The sequence below is a fragment of the Cryptomeria japonica genome, chromosome 7 (assembly GCF_030272615.1).
Source record: "Cryptomeria japonica chromosome 7, Sugi_1.0, whole genome shotgun sequence".
Classification (NCBI taxonomy): Eukaryota; Viridiplantae; Streptophyta; class Pinopsida; order Cupressales; family Cupressaceae; genus Cryptomeria; species Cryptomeria japonica.
Genome location: NC_081411.1, coordinates 306,456,766 through 306,480,814, shown reverse-complemented (window position 1 = coordinate 306,480,814; position 24,049 = coordinate 306,456,766). Strand labels below are relative to the sequence as shown.

At 35.1% G+C, this 24,049-nt stretch overlaps 1 protein-coding gene across 1 annotated transcript; it reads left to right on the top strand.

The window, feature by feature from the left end:
* The first annotated feature begins 15,541 nt into the window (after positions 1-15,541).
* On the top strand, positions 15,542-23,114 carry LOC131856707 (G-type lectin S-receptor-like serine/threonine-protein kinase At5g35370). The gene is made up of 7 exons (XM_059208599.1): positions 15,542-15,644; positions 16,151-16,308; positions 16,471-16,563; positions 16,666-17,268; positions 17,312-17,381; positions 17,521-17,653; positions 22,934-23,114. The coding sequence occupies exons 1-7, from the start codon at positions 15,542-15,544 to the stop codon at positions 23,112-23,114; spliced, it is 1,341 nt and encodes a 446-aa protein (XP_059064582.1).
* The last annotated feature ends 935 nt before the right edge of the window (positions 23,115-24,049 follow it).

The following is a 24,049-nucleotide window of genomic DNA, read 5'->3' as shown; positions in this document are numbered from 1 at the left end:
GTTTTAGATTTTATTATGTAAATAAACCTGATATGACTGTTGGTTTTTCGATTCTCAAGGAGTTTTTGGTGACCCTTGGAATCCCTTGGACTACTGTATGTTGGATTTTTGAATTGAATACAATACTTTTTGGCTTGCTTCAATTCTGTATTTTCTGGTTCATCCACAACACCTTAGGTTCTCAGATAGGTGTTGTCATCTGAATCCATAATTCAGATCAGTTTTTGAATAAATATGGGGAACTATTCTATTTGGTTGACCTTATCATTAAAAAATTTAATATTGTTTCAATTAAAAATAAAATAGTTCTTAAGTAAATATTAAAATAGATAGGCTTTATGTTCATAGTACGAGGCATAATATACAATGGCAGAATCTATGTGAACAAGCATTCAGGTCAACTTGTTTTTAGCCATAAGAATTTTTAAACTTGTTTTGACTATGAGCAATAATAATTAGACATCCATGTAAAATCATTTGTACCAATGAGCAGTAAAAATAAATGCTTTTTCGATGCAAATTAGAAGATTTTTTCTTTAAATATGCATGCATATTTTGAGTTCTACCATCTAATATTTCTTTATCTCTTTTTTGATTTTATGGGAGACCTTAGCCATCAAAGTAGCAAAGCCAAATCCTTTGTCTTTCCTTTATTTTTTATTTTTATTTTTTTTGTTGCACCAGTGGTATCCCCGCGACACAACCCAACGCCCAACCTTTCCTTTATTAATACTACAAATTCACATTACCACAAGGGACATGATTTTGTTTCAAAGGCATAGAAACTAAAATGTCTCCACACAAGTATAGAAAGAATCCATGCTATAGGTATGAGAGTTGTGAGAGTATGAATGAGATAGGGATATTTTATCCATTCATCATCTTGCCTTAGAGTTTTCTTGGCATAAAAATCTCAATGAATCTCTCCTAGTAAAATGTCATTAAATTTTTTTGGAGGGCACGGGATCAAATCCAATGGCCCTAAGTCAAAGACAAAGTGAAGATCAAGGTTGATTACTACCATTTTTTATTTCTCATTCACCTACCTAAAGAGGTGAACCAAGGGACAAATCCTATGCAAGGTTTAATTGTAAATTCAAATCAAACACACAAAACATACAAATGAAAGACATGAACAACAATCTATTATACCTTGACAAGAGAGTTCTCTTGTTCCTCCAATTTGGAATCTTGATGAAGCCAAGAATGTGCCGCTCCTTAGCTTGATTGGATTGGTCCAATGTGGATATGTGGTTGGCTCTCCAAGATGTACACAAATGAGGATGAAGATGGATAGATGGATGAAAGAGTTAAGTTGTGGATGATGATCAAAATGGCTAAGTATGAAAATGAGGATGATTTGACTATAGTTTGGGTACTTAGATGGATTTCACTAAGCAAAATAGCAGCATGCACTTACAAGATTTTGGAGATGTGAAACAAGGGGATGGAGTCATCAATTTATAGGAGAAGAGGAGAAGAAATGGAGGGCTAGGATTGACCCAAGATGAAGGGTTAGGATTCCATGTGAGCCCACACATGGCCCAAGAGGATGTGACAAGACAAGTGTGGAGACCAAGAGATATGCCTTAAAGGAATTTCTTGTCTCCACACTCCTCAAGGCTCATTGAGAAGACTTCCCAAAGTGCCTAGGGAAGAGAAGGGAATCCATGTATTATTTTCCTCTTTTTCTTTTAGCCACTCTGGAACCAATCTCTCTATCAATTTCTTCAAATTTCTTTTTTAGAAATTGATGAATCCATCCCAATGCATCCTTCAAACTTGATCTTGTATTCCCTTGTATTCTTGTTGTCTCTTCATAATTCTAGTAAATATCAACAACATTAAAAATGGAGATATATCTACACCAATTAATGGAAGGTCAATTTCATTAGCATTGGTTGAAAATATCCTCAAGCCAATGCATGTGCCTATCTTATTCCATTTTTAGTTTATTGCATGTTCCCTATGTGAACATCACCTTCCTCAAATGTCTCATAATAAAATATTAGATCCAAAAAAAAATTCTTCTATGCATATCAACAAGCTTCTCAAAGTGACCCTTGAAATAAGGAAACCCTATGATTTTCTCCCAGAGACTTCTAAGTTGAGAAAGATTGGGCATAAGGGAGGGGGGCAGAGAAATAAAGGGGTGACTATTAATTTAGTAGAAGGCTAGGAAGATGATAGGAAGGACAATAAAAAGAAAAAATAGGAAAATGCTACTAGGTCTACTATGTCGAGGGGTTGTAGGTCTTAGTGTATGTTAGAGGAAGAGATTGAAATAGGGGCTAACAGAATGCCTCCTAAGAGTATGTCACAAGATGCAGTGAAGAAGTTGATTGAAGAGATGCTTGAGTCCAAGCTTGAAGAATTGAAAAAGACTAAGGATAAGGAAGATGAAAGTGACACTGATGAAGAAAGGGATAAAGAAGATGGGGAATCCTCTAAGGAGGTAGAGGAGATACCTGCAGATCAGAGGGCATTTGTAGATGCTTTGAGGTCAGTCAATAGGGACACCATTGATGGTTTTCCTATATATAGTGGAAGTATGGAAGAAAAAGAGGTGATAGACTGGATTGAAGCATTGACCAGTCATTTTGAGTACAAAGAAATCCCTGAAGATAAGAGGGTTAAGTTGGAAAAAGCAAGGTTGAAGGGGTCTGCTCTTACATGGTGGAACTATGTACAAGGAGAGAGAGTTAAGGAGGGAAAAAGTATGACAACCTCCTAGGAAAGGATGAAAGCTAAAGTCAAGGCACAATTCATGCCTATTAGCTATGAAGTGCAGATGTATAGAAAATTGCAGAACCTGTGCCTATATTTTCTTTCCACCCAAATCAATAGGCAATGACACATAAGAGAAAAGATTTCAAATCTAGTAATATTTCTGCTTAAGATGTAAAATAAATGAAAGCAAGCTCAATATCCATAAACACTTTGCAAGATTTACAAACATAACGATAAAAATTTGCCATTTAGTAGGATAGAACTATATTGTTTCAACATTATCATCACTAACATATGCCTCTTGTAGACACTTAAATTAATTATTTTAATTTATTTATTTAAATTCCTTGCATAATTAATTTATTAATTGTGCCAATTCCTATTCCTTCTCAATATTAATTAAATATAATTAATGTTGTCACTATAGTCTCCTGATTGATTTATTTAATAAATCAATCTACCTTTATTCTTCTAAAAATCCCTAAAATTAATTCTCTCTAAATTCCTCTTATTTAATTAATTAATTTCAATTAATTAATTAATCTAGGTGATTCCTACAAATCACCTTTTTCCCTAAACCATCATTAAACTAATGAATTCTTCTAGAAGCCCCCTAACCTCACTTATCATTATTCTTCTAATTTTTAATTCCCTCCACTTATTCTCTCCTAGTCAAATCCTCCTACAAATCCCATTTTACCTAATCCCACCTAATCATTCTTCTAATCCCTCTCCTAATGAGTTACTAGTGGCTAATCCTCATGATTAGCCACAAAGTCAACTCCTTGTCCCTTCTATGCAACCACCTTCTTTAAATTCCCTTTTCCTATTCCTCTAGACATCCCTTCCTCCAAGGAATTTTTAATTCTTCCTTATTCCTCTAATCCCTATGATCATCCTTTTTGAAGAATTTTTAATTCCTCATAAAAGCAAACCAAACAGTTGCTATTGGAAAACTACAGTATTAAATTATGCTGTTATCATGTGATATCAAAGCATATGTTGAAACATTAATGAATTTCCTACATGACATGCCAAGATATACACTTTTCTTGCATATATTAAAATAATTTCTAAGTAGTTTAGATGCTTGAGAGATGCGATTACTATTAGAAATTAGGATCTTAGGATACTAATCATTACAAACAAGATGTAAATAAATAAGATGAGAATCATACATTCATAAATGTACACATTACACAAGGTATACATGGGAAAACCCTTTTAGGTAAAAACCCCCATAAAGCATCATTTTGTTAAAATAATTATAAAATATAATCTATAATAAATACATTTTTTTGTTGCCATAGGGTATCCCTGTGACCTATCCTAACACACATTTGGGGTGACCAGATGCGAGACTACTCTTTGGGAATGTACCCAGCAACCTCCCTACCAAGTGCATCAATTGATATTCAGGCCTCAAAGTTGAACCCAAGACCAATGGGGAGAAAACCAACAACCCTATAATAAATAGACTTCAACCTAAAAATACTCTTCCAATACTTCCATATAGCCAACAATACCTCTTATGCATAGTGATATAACTCACAATAAATCTCCAAATTCCACACCTCTCAAATGAGAGAATTTAACCTTCTTAAATATAAGAGGAAGGGTGACATCACTAGTCACACATTTTCAATAAAACCCATTCATATATAATTAATACTCTAATAGTTAAATTAGATTATAATTATTTCAAATGGGATATTCTTAATAAAGCATATAATATATAAGGTTTAATAACCTTATGTTAGAACATTATATAAATATCATAAGGGTAAGAACCCCAATAACATTATGTTCTAACAAGTTCTACCTTAATGTCAATAGGAGGAATCACATGTTAGTTTCCATAAAAGAAAAAATGAAGTAACCCAATAATGCAAGTCTTCTTTGATGGTGATAGATAGGGACACAAATATATGCTAACGGAAAGATCATGCATTCTGGACTATGTGAAAGTCATTTCATGATAGTTTAAAATTTGAATGTTCTAAAAATGAAGCTACGAGGTCTTATAAAAAATTATATTGGAGTTGCAATCTCCTCAAATTAGCCTCCCTTGAGGTTCAATGCATAGTGCTTGTAGGAGTTAATACAAAGATTTTACAAGTGGAAGATTTTGAGGGCGAAGAATTTACAATAGTTACATAAGAATTAATATAATGTGATCATAAGAATTTATCCAAATGTACCCATAGGACTTAAAACAATGGCCTTACAAGTGCCTACCAATAGGATTTAAAACCAAGAACATACTAATGCCTATCTAGAGGCTTTAAGGACTTACTAATGCCTTCTTGTAGGATTTAAGGACTTACTAACATCTATAGATCTTATGTTATGCCTATTAGGACTTTCTTATGCCTACCTATAGGACTTAAGGACTTACTTGTGCCTGTATAGCTCTTATTGAATGCCTATTATGATTCAGTTATGCCAACCTATAGGATTTAAAGACTTACTACTACCTATATAAGTCTTATTAAATTTCTATTCAGACTTACTTATGCCTACCCAAAGGATTTAAGGACTTATGAATAACTATAGGTCTTCTTTTATGCATATTAAGACTTACTTATAACTACTTGTAGGATTTAAATTTAGGATTTAGCCACTAGGTGGTGTCATTGACATGCACAGTCCCCCTTAATGTCATCACCTAAGGCAAATAATTGATTTGAATTTGGATCATATAATTCTTATAGGTCTTACAACTTGGATTTATCCACTTCATGGTGTCATGTACACTTCTCCTCATTGCCATCACCTAAAAGTCGATTGCTGCATAGAAGTTTTAATAAGTGATGGCTAAGATTCTAATATATATAATGTGCACATGATCTTTAATTTTCTCTTATGATGGAACTAGAGAGAACTTTTATGATGAGATACTTTCACTTTAGCAAGGTTCCCATGAATCTTCAACATTCTTTTCTCTCCTTCAAAATGATATTCTTTGGAAAGAGTAAAATAACTTCAAGTAAGATGGTACCTTTATATGTATCCTACTAGAATTGTTCCATAAATATTCAAATCCATATTGATTTTTCAAGAGCTAAAGACACATAAAGATAGTCATTTTTTAAAGTATTTCACCATCCATGTAATACCACCTGCATCATATAATTTGAATACATAATCTTGCCAAAGCACCAATATAGTTAGTAATTTAGTAATCAATTAGACTTGATGCTTGGTTCAAATAAAAAATATAATATTATAGATTTTTTATTTGCTAAATATCATATAACTATCCTCATAAAAGTAGCAAGGAGATCAACTTATATTTTCATGAGCATAAGCATGGATAATTCATTGTTTCGTTCAAAACAAAAATAGACATACTACATATATATAGTAATGATCCATAAAAATTTAACCAATGGATGAGCTATACTTTCCATATTTGCTCCCCAGATAGTTTTTGAAGGGCGATAACCACCCATTATAAGATCCATATAAGGTATTTTATTTTTCATAATAGAATGATATACAAAGTGGATCAAATAGAAAATAAATAACAAATCTCTTTGTTGTTAAAAGAAAAACTAATGATAAATTTATAAATTTTTAATTTACTCATGCATATTTAATAGCCTTTATATTTCATAGATAAATATTTTATCCTCTATCTATGGATAAACATGTGATCATGTGATAGATTGATAATAAATCATTTGTTCATCAAATATACTACAGGTACAAATATTCTCAATATTATCCTCTAAAAAATTATTGAAGTATAAATCATGATTTTCTTTCCCTTTGCTTCAATTAGTGCACTTATGAACCTTTTGCAACTTAGAACGCTATTATACCAAATAATTTAAATATAAACTAAAACAATATAGATTTAAAATAAAAAAATGTATCTTTGACATTGATTTTGAAAAGCATGTGTTTAGCTATGGTTATTAAATATAATATATCAAATATTTATAAAAAATAAAATTAAATAAATATGATAATTAATATTAAATAAAATAATTAAAAACATTCTAAAAATAAATAATAAATATACATATTTCTAAAATTTAATGGAACAAGTCTTCAGACATGTAGTGTCGTTAAAACACTTCATTGGTGAAGCGACCACCAAGGTTCAAACCCCTGTTGGGCCATTGTACTTGCACGCTTTGTGTCTTCACTGGGTCATTGTGCTCGCGGGTTTGAACAAGTGAAATGTGGGGATGAGGTCCCCTGATTGTGGCCTCACTGGTTCATAGCTTCGGGTCAAAATAACAAGTGAAGTGTGGGGATGAGGTCCCCTGATTCTGGCCTCACCGGTTCATAGCTCTGGATCAAAAGCGTTTCACGTTGTCACATTAAAAAGTTTACCAGACATGTCTGCTTTTTAGAATCCATATAATTCTGATTAATGTTCTTCTTGATAGTGCTATTGTAATGTTGTTGTTGTTACATCTAATAAATTGATGAAATTTTTGCTATAATTTTGTTTCTAATTTATATTTTTGTCCAATATAATAAAAAATGATTAATGGAGGTGTTTAAAAAGATCCAAGAAAAAGTTAAAACCAGAATGGTGGGCTCTTGGCAGGCTCATGGCGGATTCAAATCAAGGCCAGGCAGGGGATATGGAAGGCCATGGAGCCCACGATTTTTCTCTACCAGAGAGCCTCCGTCGGTTGTAAAGAAATCAGTGTGCTTTCAAACTCCGCACTCATATCATTTGCCTTCAATCACACAAGGAAAGAAGAATAAGAAATTTCAAAGGAATTTCTGGCTGGGCTCTAATGCTTAGGTCGTAAGTGCTCGAAAACACTTAAACTTGGACTCTTGGGCCAAGAAAGTAGCAACATGCCCAAATAATATCCCAATCCTAGCTAGGATTCAGAAATGCCCTACATCCAATGCAACTCTGGCCTGCAACCATGATGGTCGCCAAACCAAGCAGTCTTTCCCTATAGCTGCACCTATCCTGCCTTTCAAGAGCACAAAATCATTGGGTTTTAAAAAACCATCTTTTCATCATCTGCCTCCTAACTTTGCATGCAAGGACCAGCAATGGAGTGGGAAATCCATGGGTAGAAAACTTTTTGTTCTACCTTCCGATTCCATGAACCCCATGATTGCCCGACTAAAAGAAAATGCCTTTTTTGCATAATGGTGTCGTATAGGCGGAAATAGCAAAAAAAATAATCTCCTGGTGGATGTCTTCTTTTCAAGGTTTGGTGACAATAAGACAGCTGCAGAATGATTTCTTTCTTCTAGAGTGTATTGACTTGTCCTTAAAGAAAGCAATCATGGAAGGTTGCCCGTTGTTCTTTCAAGGGCCATCTTTCAACTTTATAAATTGGAAACTAGGCTTTGATCCGGCGAAACATAGATTTGAGAAATCCCCCGTCTAGTTGTATTTAGTGGGTCTTCCATTTGAGTTTTGGTTCTCGGAGGCTTTTCTGAAAATAGGTGATGCTTTAGGAGGTATTGAGGAGGATTTCTTGAAAAGCCTTAAAGGAGATGTAGCAAATATCTATGTGGAGATTGATCTTAAAAAAGGCTTCTATAGCGACCTAGAAATTATTTTAGAAATGGGAAGATGGAAACAAAAAGTGAGAAGGCTGGGTAAGGAAATCCCTGGCAAATGTATCCTTCAAAACCAAATAATAAAAAATAGCTCAATGACAGCCTCAATGGGTGCTATCCACCTCACACCCTAGCCTCAACAACAACGAATCCCAGAGCAAGAAGGTCAGAAGCTGGTCAGGGCTCAGGATAATCTAATGGTTCCATCAGCAGTGGATGCAAATCAGCTAGGCAAGAATGCTATTCAACATACTCAAGACAGAGAACGTGTTTCCTCTCACGTGCCTCCAGCTCCTCTAGAGCCATAAAAACTTCACACTTCTAGATCTAATCACTGCCCTAAAAATTCTAAAGGTGTGTTGTTGCACTATAGTACAAGTATGGTCTCTCCAACTACTCTTCCTTCTCCTCATAGTTGTCCCCCTCTCATTCTTTCCCCGCTTGTAAAGTTGCAATCTAAAAAAGCGGTTAGAAGTCTATTTGGTAAAAAAAAAACTCCCTCCCTCACCAGAGGAGCTTTTAACATATTCTCCCAGCCTCCTATCAAGGTTCTAAAAAAGAATAACAGTTTAAGGTGTAATAAGCATAAAGGTTCCCTTCAACAAATGAAACCTATAAAAAACCCTTGCATATTACTAAAATCCTGCAGGAGGAGGAGGTCATGGAAAATGATCTTATAGCTGATTTAGAAGAGGACCATGAGCCCCTTCCATCTGATGGTGAGATTTACTCTCCCTCAGAATTTCCCTCAGCAGAACAGTTTCTTAACTTATCGATGGATAGTCCAAACCCATCCATGATATCATCGACTTTAGCCCCTCAAGATTTGGGCTTCTCTATAGCCCAGAATGCTAAGAAACTTCTGTATGATCTAATGGTCCAGGATGAAGACCCAGACACAATTTTAGATACTCCCCTAGCAGTCCTGTACTCTCAGGTCAAGGAAAAAAGGAAGCTAGGCCTACATCATAATCAAGAGGGATTGGAAAAACCAGACCTTGGCTCTTCCCCTCCTAAGAAGGGTCGCAAATCTCTTATGGAGGCCAGATCTTTAGATGGTGCTGCTGAAAACCAATCAAAACTTCAAGAGCTTTGGAAAGTAGGGAAGGGAAATCCCCTTTCTGAACAACAATGAAAATCTTATCATGGAATGTTAGGGGCCTCAATGCCCCTAACAAACAAAGGGTGATCAAAAGGAGGATTCTTTTGGTCTTTGCAGATATCATTTTCTTACAAGAAACAAAGCTAGATAATATGCAACCTATTGCATTTGGAAGTTGAATTAGCTCTCATTTTCAAACGTCCTCACAAGTGACAGTGGATTCAGAAGGGGTTTCAAGAGGCCTAATGATAATCTGGAAGCCTTCCCAAGTTAAAGTTGATGGTATTGCTTCAAATAGAAACTGGATCTTGGCTAAAGTTTTTCATCTCTAGTCCAACTCAACTTTCTTTGTTATAAACATTTATGGCCTAGTCTCCCCCCTCAAAAAATGACTTTTATGGTCTTCCTTAGATGAAGTCCTGTCTTCATTAACCAAGGAACATCTCTTTATAGGAGGAGACTTCAATGCTACCAAAAGAACTTTTGATAAAAGGGGAGGATTAATCCGTTTAGGTGGATTTAGCAGGACTTCAATGACTGGATTGATAGGAATGGCCTGATGGAAATAGACTTAGGTGATGGATTCACTTGGACAAATAGAACGAAGGGATTTAGCAATATAGCGGAAAAAATAGATAGATTTTTTTGGCAAGGAGACTTGAGGTGCTTCCCTTTCTCCCCCTCTTGTTCGGTTATTCCTTGTTCAGGATCAGATCATTATCCCATATTGCTCTCCTTGCTTGGAAACAAGGCAAGCTACAGAGCCCCATTCAGGTTTGAGAATATGTGGATGAAGGATCAAAACTTTCTGACTTTGATAGAAAACTGGTGGAAGGAAGCTTCGGTGGAAGGCTCAAGACTCTTCTACTTTATTGCTAAGCTGAAAATTGCAAAGCAGAAACTGCTTCAATGGAACTCCTAGCACTTCAAAAATATCTTCTCAACAAAAAGTTCGATAGAAGAAAGAATTGCAACTCTAAATGACAAGATCATCCTGGAAGGTATGGACCAGGAATCCTTCCAACAAGAAAAGATGCTCCTATTGGAATATCAGGATATATTATCTAAAGAAGAAATATTTTGGAAGCAGAAATCTAGGGAGAATTGGCTTAGAATGGGAGACAAAAACACCAAGTTCTTCCACAATGTAACAAAGATCAGAACGAGAAATAACTGGATATCAAAACTAGAGGCTGAGGACAACCAAATCATAGATGACCCTGAGGAGATTAAGAAGGAAATTATCACTTTCTTCTCCAATCTTTTAAATAATCGAGAAGGCTCCTAATTCCTGGAGCAAAAAAAAATGTTGGCAGTGATCCCCAGTATTATCACAGATGAGCAAAATCAAAATCTTAATGAGAGAATAAAGTTGGATGAAGTACTTCAAGCTCTTAATCAATTGCCCTCGGGTAAAGCTCCTGGCCCGGATGGCTTCCCAGCAGATTTCTTTAAGAAGTGTTGGCACATCTTAGGCAGGATCTTGTGGAAGCCCTAGAATGCTCAAGAAGATTAGGAAGGATTCTTAAGGAAGTAAACAACACATTCATTACCCTCATCCCTAAGAAGGAGAATGCATTAAATCTAAGAGACTTTAGAACCTATCTCACTTTGCAACATTGTCTATAAAATCCTTTCAAAAATCATGATGAATAGAATGAAGCCCCTCATGGAATCAATTATATCATAAGAACAAACAGGGTTTGTAGCAGGTCACTCAATTCTTGATGGAGCTATAATAGCACAAGAAGCAATTCATACTCTCCAAAGAACAAAATGACCAGGTATGATGATTAAATTAGATATATCAAAAGCTTATGATAGTGTAGATTGGTGCTTCCTTAGCAAGGTTATGCAAGCTTTTGGCTTTGCAAAACATTGGATTGATTGGGTATTTGAATGCATCTCCACTCCGAAATTCTCAATCTTGGTAAAAGGGAAACCACAAGGTTTTTTCTCCTCGTCAAGGGGAATCAAACAAGGAGATCCTATCTCTCCTTTTCTCTATATAATAATGGGGGAGGTTTTGGGAAGGACAATTAAAAGAATCCACATGAACAATCTTTTAGAGGGAATCAAAGTAACTAGAAACTTCGCAGTCACACATCAACAGTTTGGAGATGATAATCTCCTCTTGGGGGAAGCAAAAATCAAAGAAGCATCCCATCTAAAACAGATTCTAGATACCTTTGGGAAAGCTTCAGGCCAAATAAGAAATAAGAATAAATCGAAGGTCTATTTCTTTTCTACCTCTAAACTCTTGCAATCCAAAATACTTACAATTCTGGATTGTAGTGAAGGATCCCTCCCTTGTATCCATTTGGGTATCCCAATTGAACATGGCATGAGGAATGCTAAATCATGGGATCCTCTCAAACTTAAAGTGGATTAGACCTCAAACTCTTGGAAAGGGAAATGGCTATCTTGGACAGGCAGATTAGTGATGATTCAAGCAGTGATATCAACTCTACCTATTTATCTATTATCCATCCTATGTCTCTCAGCAAGTGCCAATGCCTTCCTAATCAAGAAAATGAGGAATTTTTTTTGGCAAAATACAGAGGAGAAACATAGAATAGCTCTGATTGCATGGGAAAAAATAATCAAGCCCAAGGTCCTAGGGGGTTTAGGCATTAAGGACCTCAAATTGCAAAACAAATCTTTAGGGGCCAAACTAGTATGGAAGTTCATTAAGAATCCCAACACCACATGGGCTATAATGCTAGCAACCAAGTATTTACCAGACCAAGAACCTCTCAATCTTCTAAGAGCAAACACATTCCCCAAGGGATCGGGAACATGGAATTTAATAATCTCTTGCAGAACTCTGATTTCATAACTGCTCACTTGGGACATCTGAGATGGATTATCAAGCCTTTTTGGGGAGGATTCTTGGGGAGGCTACCCACCTATTGCAAGTTCCCTTAACATTCCTATAATAGAGAACTGGCTTAAGTGTCACTGGGGTGTCAGAGTTAGAGATTATCTGATTGAAGATGGCTCACCCAACTCTCAAAGTTGGAAGTGGAAATCATTGGAAGGAGCTCCAACCTCAAGGAATGAACTAGATCAACTCGCAGAGCTCCTAAAAGAAAGAAATGTAAACCCGAGAAGAGGGAATGACTCTTTAATATGGGCACCTTCCAAAATAGGGCACTACAATCCTAAAGATGGTTATAGAGTGCTAGTCAGCAACACTGCTCAAGATCAACTAGATATCCCAAAGAATTTGTTTTGGAGCTCTAAAGTCATTCCTAAGGTAGGGATCTTTGCATGGCTAGCCTATCAGAGGAAGATCTTAACTGCAAAAAAGTTCAGAAAAATGGGGTATACAGAACCCTCTAGGTGCATTATGTGCAAAGCTCATTCAGAGTCAGTGGACCATCTACTACTCAACTGTCCCTTTGCTTCTAAATGCTGGCGTTGGCTCTGCGCTAAACTTGGATTGATCACAACCCTACCAAATGACATTAAATCCCTATTTCAAACCTGGCCTATCTCAAGCAAGGAGACCACCCTGAGCTCATTTATGGAAGTATCCCCATCATGTTTAGTCTAGGAAATTTGGAAGGAAAGGAATCGTAGGCTATTTGATGACAAAAGCAGAAGATTAAAAACAATCCTAAACTCAATTGAATCGGTTATAGTGACTCAATCAACTGCAAGATAACCTTCTCCTTAGAACCACCTAAAGCTTTCTCATCATGGGATGAAAGCATTAGGAAAAATTGGCAGGGAATCAGGATTCCTCCCTCCTTTGGGTAAAAGGACAACATGAGAAAAGTTGCTATCTGGTCTCCACCAAATCTTGGTTGGATAAACTAAATTTTGATGGTGCTTCTAGAGGCAATTCGAGTCCGTTAGGCATAGGATATGTAATCAATGTTCACATAGGAGAAATTCTTGGGAAAATGGCAAAGTCGATCCCCCTAGACACAAACAACATAGAAGAATTCAAAGCATTGCAATTTGGATTGATAGATTGCATAAAGCATGGTTTAAATAACATTCTAGTGGATGGTGATTCAGAGATAGCAATAAATGCAATCAAGAGGGAAAAAACTCCAAATTGGAGATTGTAGAGAATGCTACACAATATAATTGCAAGCCTGGATAGAATAGAAAACTATGAAGCAAAGCACATCTATAGAGAAGCAAACTTAGAGGCAAATGCTCTCTCAAAAATTGCTGCTCAAGGAACCTACATCTACACGTGGGATCAAGGAAATCTGCTGGTTGTCCTACCAGACCATCTCACTTGACATGCAAGGGCCTCAAAGGATATCAAGTTCAGATGCAAGAGTCACTTTCAGGAATATGCGAAAGCTAGTTAAAGCTTCATTAATAGGGAAAAATTTAAACTTAACCTTGGTGGCTAAGTGAAATGGCTATCTCAATTCAAATTTAAATCTTACCTATTTCGGGTAGAGTGGGCCCATATTCAGTGGCATCACCAAAGCTACAGTTATGAGCTAAGTTCCCTGAATCACCTGTCGAGACCTAGCTGGCAAACTGTCAAATCCATTTATGGTTTGCGTGGCCCGAATGGGATATTTGGCATGTCGAGGACAAACATCCCTCACCACTTTAGCTAGCAAATTTAATAAAAATCTGTCCCTCATCATTTGGCGTTAAAGAGTGTGCCAACCTATTTCTTCGTATTGCCTTCTGCAAATTGATTTCATTCTCTTGCCAAATAATTTCAGAGCTCTTGTTTTTAACTCCTTCCTTGTTGATAGCCTGTATTGCCAACCATGTCGACAGAGTGTCCTTTTGGATTCATAATGAGTGTTTATCCCAAGCCCATCTCCTATTTCAGAGTAGACACTCCATTTTCTCTTTCGGCGTCGACGTGCCAAGTTTCTTTCCGAAAAATAATAGACCTGAGGCTCAAGCACCTTCTCCTCTTCTTGGATTTCCCTCTCATTTTGGCAGTCAACATGATCTTGGGTAGTGGGCACCTGTACAAAGACGAGTATCCACGGGATAACACTAGTATCTCCTCTAGGTTTGTTGCCTCATCGCTGGATTTAAAACTTACTTAGCAGGCTGTTTGGTCCTTCACGAAGAAGATTTTCCTAAAGGAGGCTACCCAAGAGCTCCAAGAAATCCTAAATAAGACAATTCATGAGTCTAAGGCTCATCGACCAAGCGACAGAATCCTATTCAATTCTCTTGGCGAACTAATTAACTACTATCCTTTCCTGTTCGACCTGAAAGGAAAGGACTTGGATAGGCATAGGGTATTTCTTGGAGTTGGCGTTGGTTACCTTCAATGGCAGTTTCTGCGAGAAAATTCAAAAGACCAGGGCAGAGAGGAATACCTAACTCAATTTGCCAAACTTAGCGACATACTGCCCATGAAAGAAGATGATGATAACCCTCAAGTGGAGCAAGCAAGCAGGGGCGGTGCTAGCAGGGTTCGTTGCGGTTCTTGGCGTGGTTGTGGCATGGGCCACCCTTCGAGTAGAGGTCGTGGGCGAGTGAGGAATGCGAACCTACAATCTGAAGCTGACAAGGAAATTGCAAGCTAGGTTCCTTGAGTTCTGCACAAAGTTTACTATTTTAGACTTGAGCTATAAATTTTGGTTTTAATTAGTATAATTTATGTTAATAGGGCAGTAAAGCATTTGCCATTCAAACTTGTATATTTTTAAAGTTAAAATCTTAAGACCCCATGTTATACTCGGAAAGACATATATGTCTTCCATGGTCTGCTTGTCTGGTTGCATTCCTTCTTGACATCCCAGAAGGCATATAGATGCTACCAGTATAAATTTTGTTAAAAAATTCACTAGCTATGTTAGCTCTGTAAATTTTTTGCATAATCAATATAATGCTGGCTCTGCCTTTACCAATAAAAAATAAATTAAAAAGATTAATGATTTTATATTTGATTGTGCTTTAATTTTTTTATCTACATTCCAGATTACCCTCTATGATCTATTATTGGAAACTTTATTCCTCATAAAATACATATTTATACTTGACTTCTTCGAGACTTCCTTTCGCTTTTTTATTGAAGTGTGCACATTTCCCGTAGATTGAGAAAAAAATGGTGTGCTGTCAACGACGTCAGTGAGAAAAAGTGGCAGAGTTTGCAGGAAAGGCACCGACTTCACATTGTAAAGAAAAGGAACCGGCGGTAAAGATCAGATGGCTGCAGGCATTTCAATCTTCTTGCAGCATTCTCAGAGGCTGTGTGAACTGTTGATCATTACAGCCAGGTCGCCTCTTACATATAAAAAATGCCTTCGGCGTAATAAGAATTTTTTTTTATTTTTTAATTTAGAACTGAAGAATTGAAAAACTGAATTCATGTGACAATCTTCCGACGATTCGGTAGGCACTAACTTTTGAGTTGTTCAATAATGTTTTAAAAAAATATCCAGGAAGATAATTGGAAGGAGAGGGGCATAATTCACTTTACTAACTGCTAGTCAAAGCTTGGACAATGGGTTTGATTTCCACGAAGAAACAGAGAAAGTAAAACGTGCGTGGAGTCGTGATTCTGCAGTGATACAATTGATTTCCACGATAAAACACAGGAACTAATTCGTGCACAATTCATTGGATCGTGATGACCCAACGTGCCTAAAGGAATCAAGTTAAGAACTGGGATTCAATGTCTTCTCATTTTCATGCCAATGAAATTTACTTCTATTACTGATAAACCCTTTGTCCTTTGGATTTATATTCTGCCTTGAATGATGAGGATGATTGACTCTTTCATTTCCTCTTTAGCTTCTATTTCAATATTTGCAGTTGTTAGTGTCTTCTTTATATCATTTCCTGTCGTTCTACAGTCATTTGCTCTGCCTTCTACAACTGGATATCGAGGCACCACATGGACTAATAATGTCCAGTCTTTAGAGTCATGGACTCGTCAATCAGTTGACTTAAGTGCAGTCACAGTCACACCTGTTCTTCTCTCAAACAATATCTCATATGGTGGTGAGAGCCTAAGGTTTGGTTGTGGATTCTTCTGCTACTCCATTCCTTGTCACACGGGCTACTCTTTTGTAGTTTTCTTTGTTATCTACAAAGCTAACTATAGTGATCCAAGTGATCTGCAAATGGTGTAGACTGCAAACAGAGAGCGTCTAGTGCAAGATGACGCAACCCTTGGACTCACCTCCACTGGGAATCTTGCCTTGAAGGATGCAGATGGCATTCTCGTCTGATCTACAAATACATCTGCTAAAGCTTTCCAAGGAATGATGATGGAAGAAACAGGGAACTTAGTGCTCATGAACAGCTTTAATGGAATCATGTGGCAGTCTTTCGACCATCCCGCTGATACGCTCCTGCGAGGCCAGAAGTTGAAGGTGGGACATAAGCTTATTGCAAATATTTCTCCAACCAATACAAGTCAAGGGTTTTACTTGAAAGTGGATGGATTTGCGATGTACATGACCCCTGCACCCGCTCAAATGTATTTTAGGTATCCAAAGCAACCGGCAACTGCTAAAATAGCTTATCTACAGCTCGGTGATGGAGCTCTCAGTTTCCATCCTGTCGGATTTCCATCGAATCCGATTACAGTTGCTCTTCCTGCACCTGAAAATTACCTCTACTTAAAGTTCGATTCAGATGGGCATTTGCAGATCTATCCTTTCCATGCAATAACTGGAAAGTCTGTAACTGACTATTTTACAAACTTCAATAAGGAACTAAAGATATGTGAGTATCCAAGAACTCGTGGGGACTATGGTATCTGCGCCGATGGTATCTGCAGTTGTCCAAGAGATGGCAATGCTTTCGCTCTGATTAATGCCTCCAAACCCAGTTTGGTCTGTGTCCCACATAGTCCTCTCGTTTGTCCAGAGATGTCCACAATCAGTAGCAGTCCACAAGAATATGAGTTGTTGGAGATGGAACAGGTTTCGTATTTTACTTATTCTTTTGACAATGCATCGACCGCAGAGTTGGTTTGAAGAGATGAATGTTAAACTCTTTGCCTCAAAAATTGCACTTGCAAAGCTGCTTTTTTCAGGTATGATATCTCCGGCAATTATCTGCCGATAGGCAATTCCCTGTGGGGTTGCACCTCCACCGGAATAGTCTAACGCCTGATTTTTGGGGTTTATCGGTACTATTTAATTTTTACGGTATCGCTTCATAATTCCCGACAGCGATATTTCCTGTGGGGGCACCCTACGTCGGGAAACTGTCTCATGCCGTAAGTTCGTTTTTTCCCGTTACCAACGATTTTCCCGGTGGCTCGAGCATAGTGGTTTTGTGTGTTTGTCGATTGCCTAAACAGTGGTAAGTTTTGGTTGCCAAGAAAATATAAGTCTCAGTACTTTTGAACACCTGTCAGGCTTATCAAAGTGATTAAGTATTTTTTTAACCCAGAAAAAACAATGCAGCTAGATGTCCCCATTACCATCTGTGGTTGCCACCTCAATAACATACTAACTGCCACCTGCAATTTGAAAGATTCAATTACCATGGTTTGTTTTATACAAACTCTTCGATCCATTACCCATTCAAATTGTGTAAAATTTGCTGGCAGAAGAAGAGACGGATTGTGTAAATGGCTTCCTGAGTCTGCATTTTTCCTTGCTAATATTCATGCTGCTCACGATTGTGTAAATGGCTTCCTGAGTCTGCATTTTTCCTTGCTAATATTCATCCTGCTCACGATTGTGGGTGGTCTCAAAGGTTAGAATATGGATTTAAGACTCTCATATCAATATGGATTTATATTTGATATTTGAATTTTTCCAGAGACTAATACAAAACAAAACGTAGGCAGCCATAAATCCATAAAATAGATAAATTCATACAGACTAAACCAATTGCAAAATTTATACAATATAAAGAACTAAATTTTTAAAGGTGTAAGAACTATTTAAATGAATTATATAGCTGCATTGCAGTGTAAATATACAGAATTTATTGATGCTCTATATTTGTTTAGATAAATAAAATAAAGGTACATTAAAGATAAATAAAATAAAATAGTTTTTTACACCTAAATATAGTGCAGATATGAGTATTGATGGTTTAATCTACTGCAACATCAATAAGTTCTGTATATATGATGATTTGATTAACAGTTCAGATATTGTATAATGAGTGATGAAATGTGTAATTCAACAACATTAAAGATATAGCATCAATAAATAAAATAGTTGGATTGTAGTTTGCATATTATCTTATCCAAATTATAGAGAAGAATAGATTGGCCATTTAGATATAATTTCAATAGGGTTATAAATCTATGGAATCAATATAATCTGTAAATTCAATTTACAACATAACAAATATGTTGTTTCCAACGTTGATAATATGCATGTATTTATAAGAGTAAATTAATGATATAAACTGATAGTAATATGCAAAAACATATATTAAAATATATATAAAAGAAAAATTTATATAAATATACATTAACTATGGTGAGGGAGATTAGCTTAATGAGCTAAGTTTCCAAACATGGTAGCTTGCATGGTATGCAAGTACACCTCCTATGAGTCTATGGCTCTATTTTAAAACACTAATTACAATTGCCAGCGATATCAAGAAAAAGGCCTTATCCTTCTTTGTAAGGATTCTACTTACAAGAAAAAATAAATAATATTCTAAATGTTATTAAAGTCTCATTTTACACCAACGGAACACCTAAATTAATCAATTAAGCATTAGTTAAGACCACATTAAAAAAATCATTTAATTGTTTAAAGGTGCTTTTCATGTGAGAAGGGAACTAAGAATTTATAAAATTCTAAATTGATATTTCTTAGACAATTCGTTAGGTGCCATCAAAAGTCCTAAATTTTCTTTTTATTCTAAAACTCTTTTTTTTTTCCCTCTTGTAGCCCTAAAATTTCATCATAACATTCTCTTGTTTGCTAAGAAGAAAATACAAAGGAGAAAATTAAGCATTTATAAAATTTTAAATTGATATTTCTTAGACAATTAGTTACCCTAATAGGGTGCCATCAAAAGCCCTACAGTTTTTTGTTATTCTTAACTTCATTTTTTCCCTCTTGTAGCCCTGAAATTTTACCACAGTATTGTGTTTAGTCTTAAATAGTTAAATTTGGAGCAAAACAAAGATCGATCAAAACAAAGACAACCCAAAAGCTCTACTAAAAAAATGAAATTTATCTATGTAGGTATGATTACACTATGTAGATATTTATCTATTTAGGTACAAATGCACTGTGTAGAAAAGAGTTACGATTCAACAACTCGACTAAATCAGACTAAAAATTGAAAGATTTTATTGATATGCAGAATAAAAGAAAGGTATACAAAGGAAAACAATTTGAAACCAAAAGAGTAGATAAGTAGAGAAGACTTGCACAGTGTATGCATTTTATAAATCAAGTATCTCCTTAGGAAAAACTAATATTAAAAACTATTTAAGTGAATACCTTGTTTCACTTTTTATTTTGCAAATCAAGAATATTAGTTACCTTAATCAGACAAAGGATTTTGATTCTGTAACTACCAAGTTGTCATGCATCCTATATGTGATTAAAGAAATATTAAACTTGCAGTGATGAATATGTATTTAAAATGGTTTTTTTCCTTTATTCAGACCTCACATAGTGAAGAATCACATACCTCTATCTTGAAAGGGCATTGAAGTTGTCTATCCAATAGATCCCTCCTCTCTGTTATTGGAATATAGTCTGCCATAGGAAATGAATTATGAAAATTTGAAAGAAAACTTCGTTTCTTGAAAAGTGGGATCATTAGAGACAAAAAATTATTTTACAATTAACCAATGTTAAAAGCATAAATGTATTTCTTCCAAAACTCTTCGGTTATTGCCACTTCAAAGCAGCATGCAAGCAAAACTTGAATCCTACCACCATCTGGCACCTACAATCTATAGAGACTTTCAAGAATTCACACCCTCGAGACCTTGTTTGTCATGTGAATAATAAATGCACAAGCTAAGAAAAGTGCTCCTCGAAACCCACATGACCCTGCAAATGTAGAGACAGAGATATAGTTATTTGTGTGTTCTCTCACATTGATATTGTAGAATAGATCTGCAAGTAATTTGAAACCCCAATCAGAGGACGACAACCTTTACCTGACATCCTACAACCTTGTCCTAAAAACCTGTAACCATAAACCTAGCCAATAGGAGTATGTTTAAAAAAATTCAAATTAATATAGTCTTAAAAACAAGCAATTTCATTCGACGAAGAAGCAATTATATACCAAATATCAAATATGAAGGAAAGATGAAATTTTGATTGGTCATGGCATTTCACTTTAATCACTGTTTAAGAATTTAGCCTCCAAAATAGTTCCATGTCAGGTAGGAACTAATAAACAAACATAGTTGTGCAATTAAAACATATTGAAAACAAACATAGTTGTGAAATTAAAGCATATTGAACAAGTTTACATAATAAAACTTACATATCTTATAATTCTTCTGCAGAACCACCTGAAATCTATATCAAAATAGCAGCTTATAGATTTTGCAATTTTATTTTTCCATATATAGTTTTGTTTTAGAAGGATGGATATATTTTATTAAATGGTAGAATCAATCTAAGGTCTTATAGATTGTTGTTTTCCTTTGTATGAAAAATCAATAATAATTCCATCCAATGTAGTGCTTTAGTAGGATTGATATATTCTATTACATGGTAGAATCAATCTGAGGTCTTATAGATTTTTTTCCTTTGCATTAAACATCAATAATAATTCCATCCAAAGTAGTTCACAACAACCGTAGCAGAGCAAATTTAGCAGATTTGTTGATTTTACTATTTCCAATAGAAAATATCTTGCACATGTTTAGATTTCATTTATTTTATTTTTGTTACATACAAATATTATTGCTTCCATTCATATATCATTAGTTAATTATGTAACTAGATATGGACTTACAAATAGGTTTATAAATCCCCTGTTAATCTACTCTCCTAATTTATATCTCTTAATTTTTGTGTAAGACATATTTTTATATTCACTATCATGGAATCTAGAGGTGTCCTCACCGAAGCGAGACTAATCCCCTCGTGTGTACAATCCGCTCATAAGGTAGCAACACATATAGAGTTAACACAACTGGGGACTCGAACTCAAGACCATGGGGAGCATACCCACACCTTAAGTTGCGATCCACGACCGGGCAACTTAGAATTTAAAAGGAATGATATTATAATTCTAATATCAGAATGGAAGGACTGTAAAAAATTTAAAGAGATAGATGTTGAGATTTCATTTATTTTATTTCTGTTAGATACAAATATTATTTCTGTTAGATAAAAATATTATTGATTCCGTAACTGGTACATTTTTGGGCCGTAACTGGTACATTTTTCGGCCTTCTAGATTCAAATAAATTACTTTTTTGAAAAATACCAAATTATAATAGCTATAACACATAACATTTTTACACATCAATATATATAGCATGTTGTTATCGCCTCTCATTACAGATTGCTTTTTAGATTAAGAAATATGAACACATCATTGAATAAAGTACATTGAATATTGTAGTAGAAGATGCAATAAAGTTGAATGAATTACTATAATATTTCAAATCAATTAATAGTTTAACAAAACTTGTGCTGAGAACTTTTATCTTTCAAAACAAAAACTCAGCATGACCACAAAGAAAAATAAAAATGTTCTAACTATGTCTATTCTAGTGAATTTTATCAAAGAAGATATCATTTAAAAGAAAGTTCAAAGTTTAATGATTCATAGTTATTGTATAGTGGTAGTTATTTATGATATTTATTTTCATAGTCAAAATATCATTTCAGTAGGTTTCTATATTTTAGTATTATTAGAAATTATTTTGACAATGGAAATTTGTGTTTTATATAAATTTTATGATAAATTTATTTTTTATGTTTTGATAGAGTTAAAATAACTAATTAAAACATAACGAATGTAATTTAAATTTTTTAAAAACTCAAAAAACTTTACAAAAGAATTTTTATTAAATGTAATTTCAATCTTAAAATTTACAATAAACTTTTAGTAGAAATATACATACTATTTATTACCTTATAAAAAGTTTATTATAAATATACATACTATTTATTAGCCTATAAATAAATAAAGAAAAGCAAACTATATCCAAAATGATAAACAAACTAAATCCAAAACAAATAGGAAATGAATCCAGGATCGATCCTACTTATCCCAATTGTCACATATTCCTACACTTTCATGATTGAGATTTACGAAGAACAAGATGATAATGCCAAGAGATCTCAAAACATCTACTTATCTAATTGTAAGAGAAGCGATGTAATTGGTCGTTGTTGTTTCTCTAAGCAGGTTGGAAATGACCATTGGTACAGTTTTGCATAGGATTTTGGTATGATGTAGGTGCATTTTCAGGCATGTTGTTCTGTGATAAATTCTATCGGTAGTACAAATTGGACCTTTCTCAGGTCCAGCAGCTAGTCTTAGTGGTTATTGTTATCTGGAGTCCCATGTCTACTCTCTACAAACGAGCTTCTGGTGGTCCACTACTTATATTAAAGTTAAGAAAATCTCCAAGTGCTCTAATTAGTCTATTAAAGTTATTAGTATTTTTGTTGGTAGTGGATTGGTTGTGATGTTTCTCTTATTTGGGGCATGGATGGAAAAATATGGAAAATGCAATAGAGAAGAGAAAAGGGATGTGCATGAGGATGTGGACGCTTCACAAAACTGGATTGCAGGGGTTACGTTGCGTTTCCCATTCTGGGAATTGGAAAATGCTACAAACAATTACAGAAGATGAATTTAAAACTCTCTACCTCAAAAAGTTGCACTTGCAAAGCTATTTTTTTTAGGTATGATGTCTTCGACGATTATTCTAGTGGTTACTGTTATCTCTAGTCCCATGTCTACTCTCTGCAAAAGAACCAATGGGTCTCCACTACTTACATTAAAGTTCATAAAATCTCCAAGTGCTCTAATCACTCAACCATAGTTATTAGTATTGTTTTTGGTTGTGGATTAGTTGTGTTGTTTCTCTTATTTGGGGCATGGATGGCAAAATCTGGAAAATGCAATAGAGAGGAGAGAAGGGATGAGGATGAGGATGAGGACAATTCACAAAATTGGACTGCTGGGCCTACATTGCATTTCTCCTTCAAGGATTCAGAAAATGCTACAAACAATTTCAGCAACAAGCTCGGCAGCAGGGGAATCAGGTCGGTTTATGAGGGCACAAAGATTGCAGCGAAGCGGCTTGACAGAGCAGAACAAGAAACAAAAGAGTTTAAGGTAGAGGTACTAACAGTAGGCAGTATAAATCATCTCAATTTGATATGATTGAAAGTGTAAGGACCCACTTGCCCTAACCTTAGTTTAATCATTATAGTAACTTAGAGTTAATTTAACATTAATGCATATGCGATGAACATGAAAATTGATACACAAAAATTAGGTGAATTTTAACATTCATACAATTAACATACGAAACTCACATGCAGATCATGATTAATATGCAACTAAAATTTGACGTACCAAAAAATAAAGTTTACATGCACGTGATTAATAATTAACATGCATAAATCGTAAATGTCAACGATGTCAAATTAGACATGTGCATGCGTAGAAGTAATCATGTGCATGAAATTATATGAGTTAAATTAACATATAAAACACATAATTAAATCAACTAATTAAATATAACCATGCATGCATGCAGAAAAGTAAAACCAAACTAGT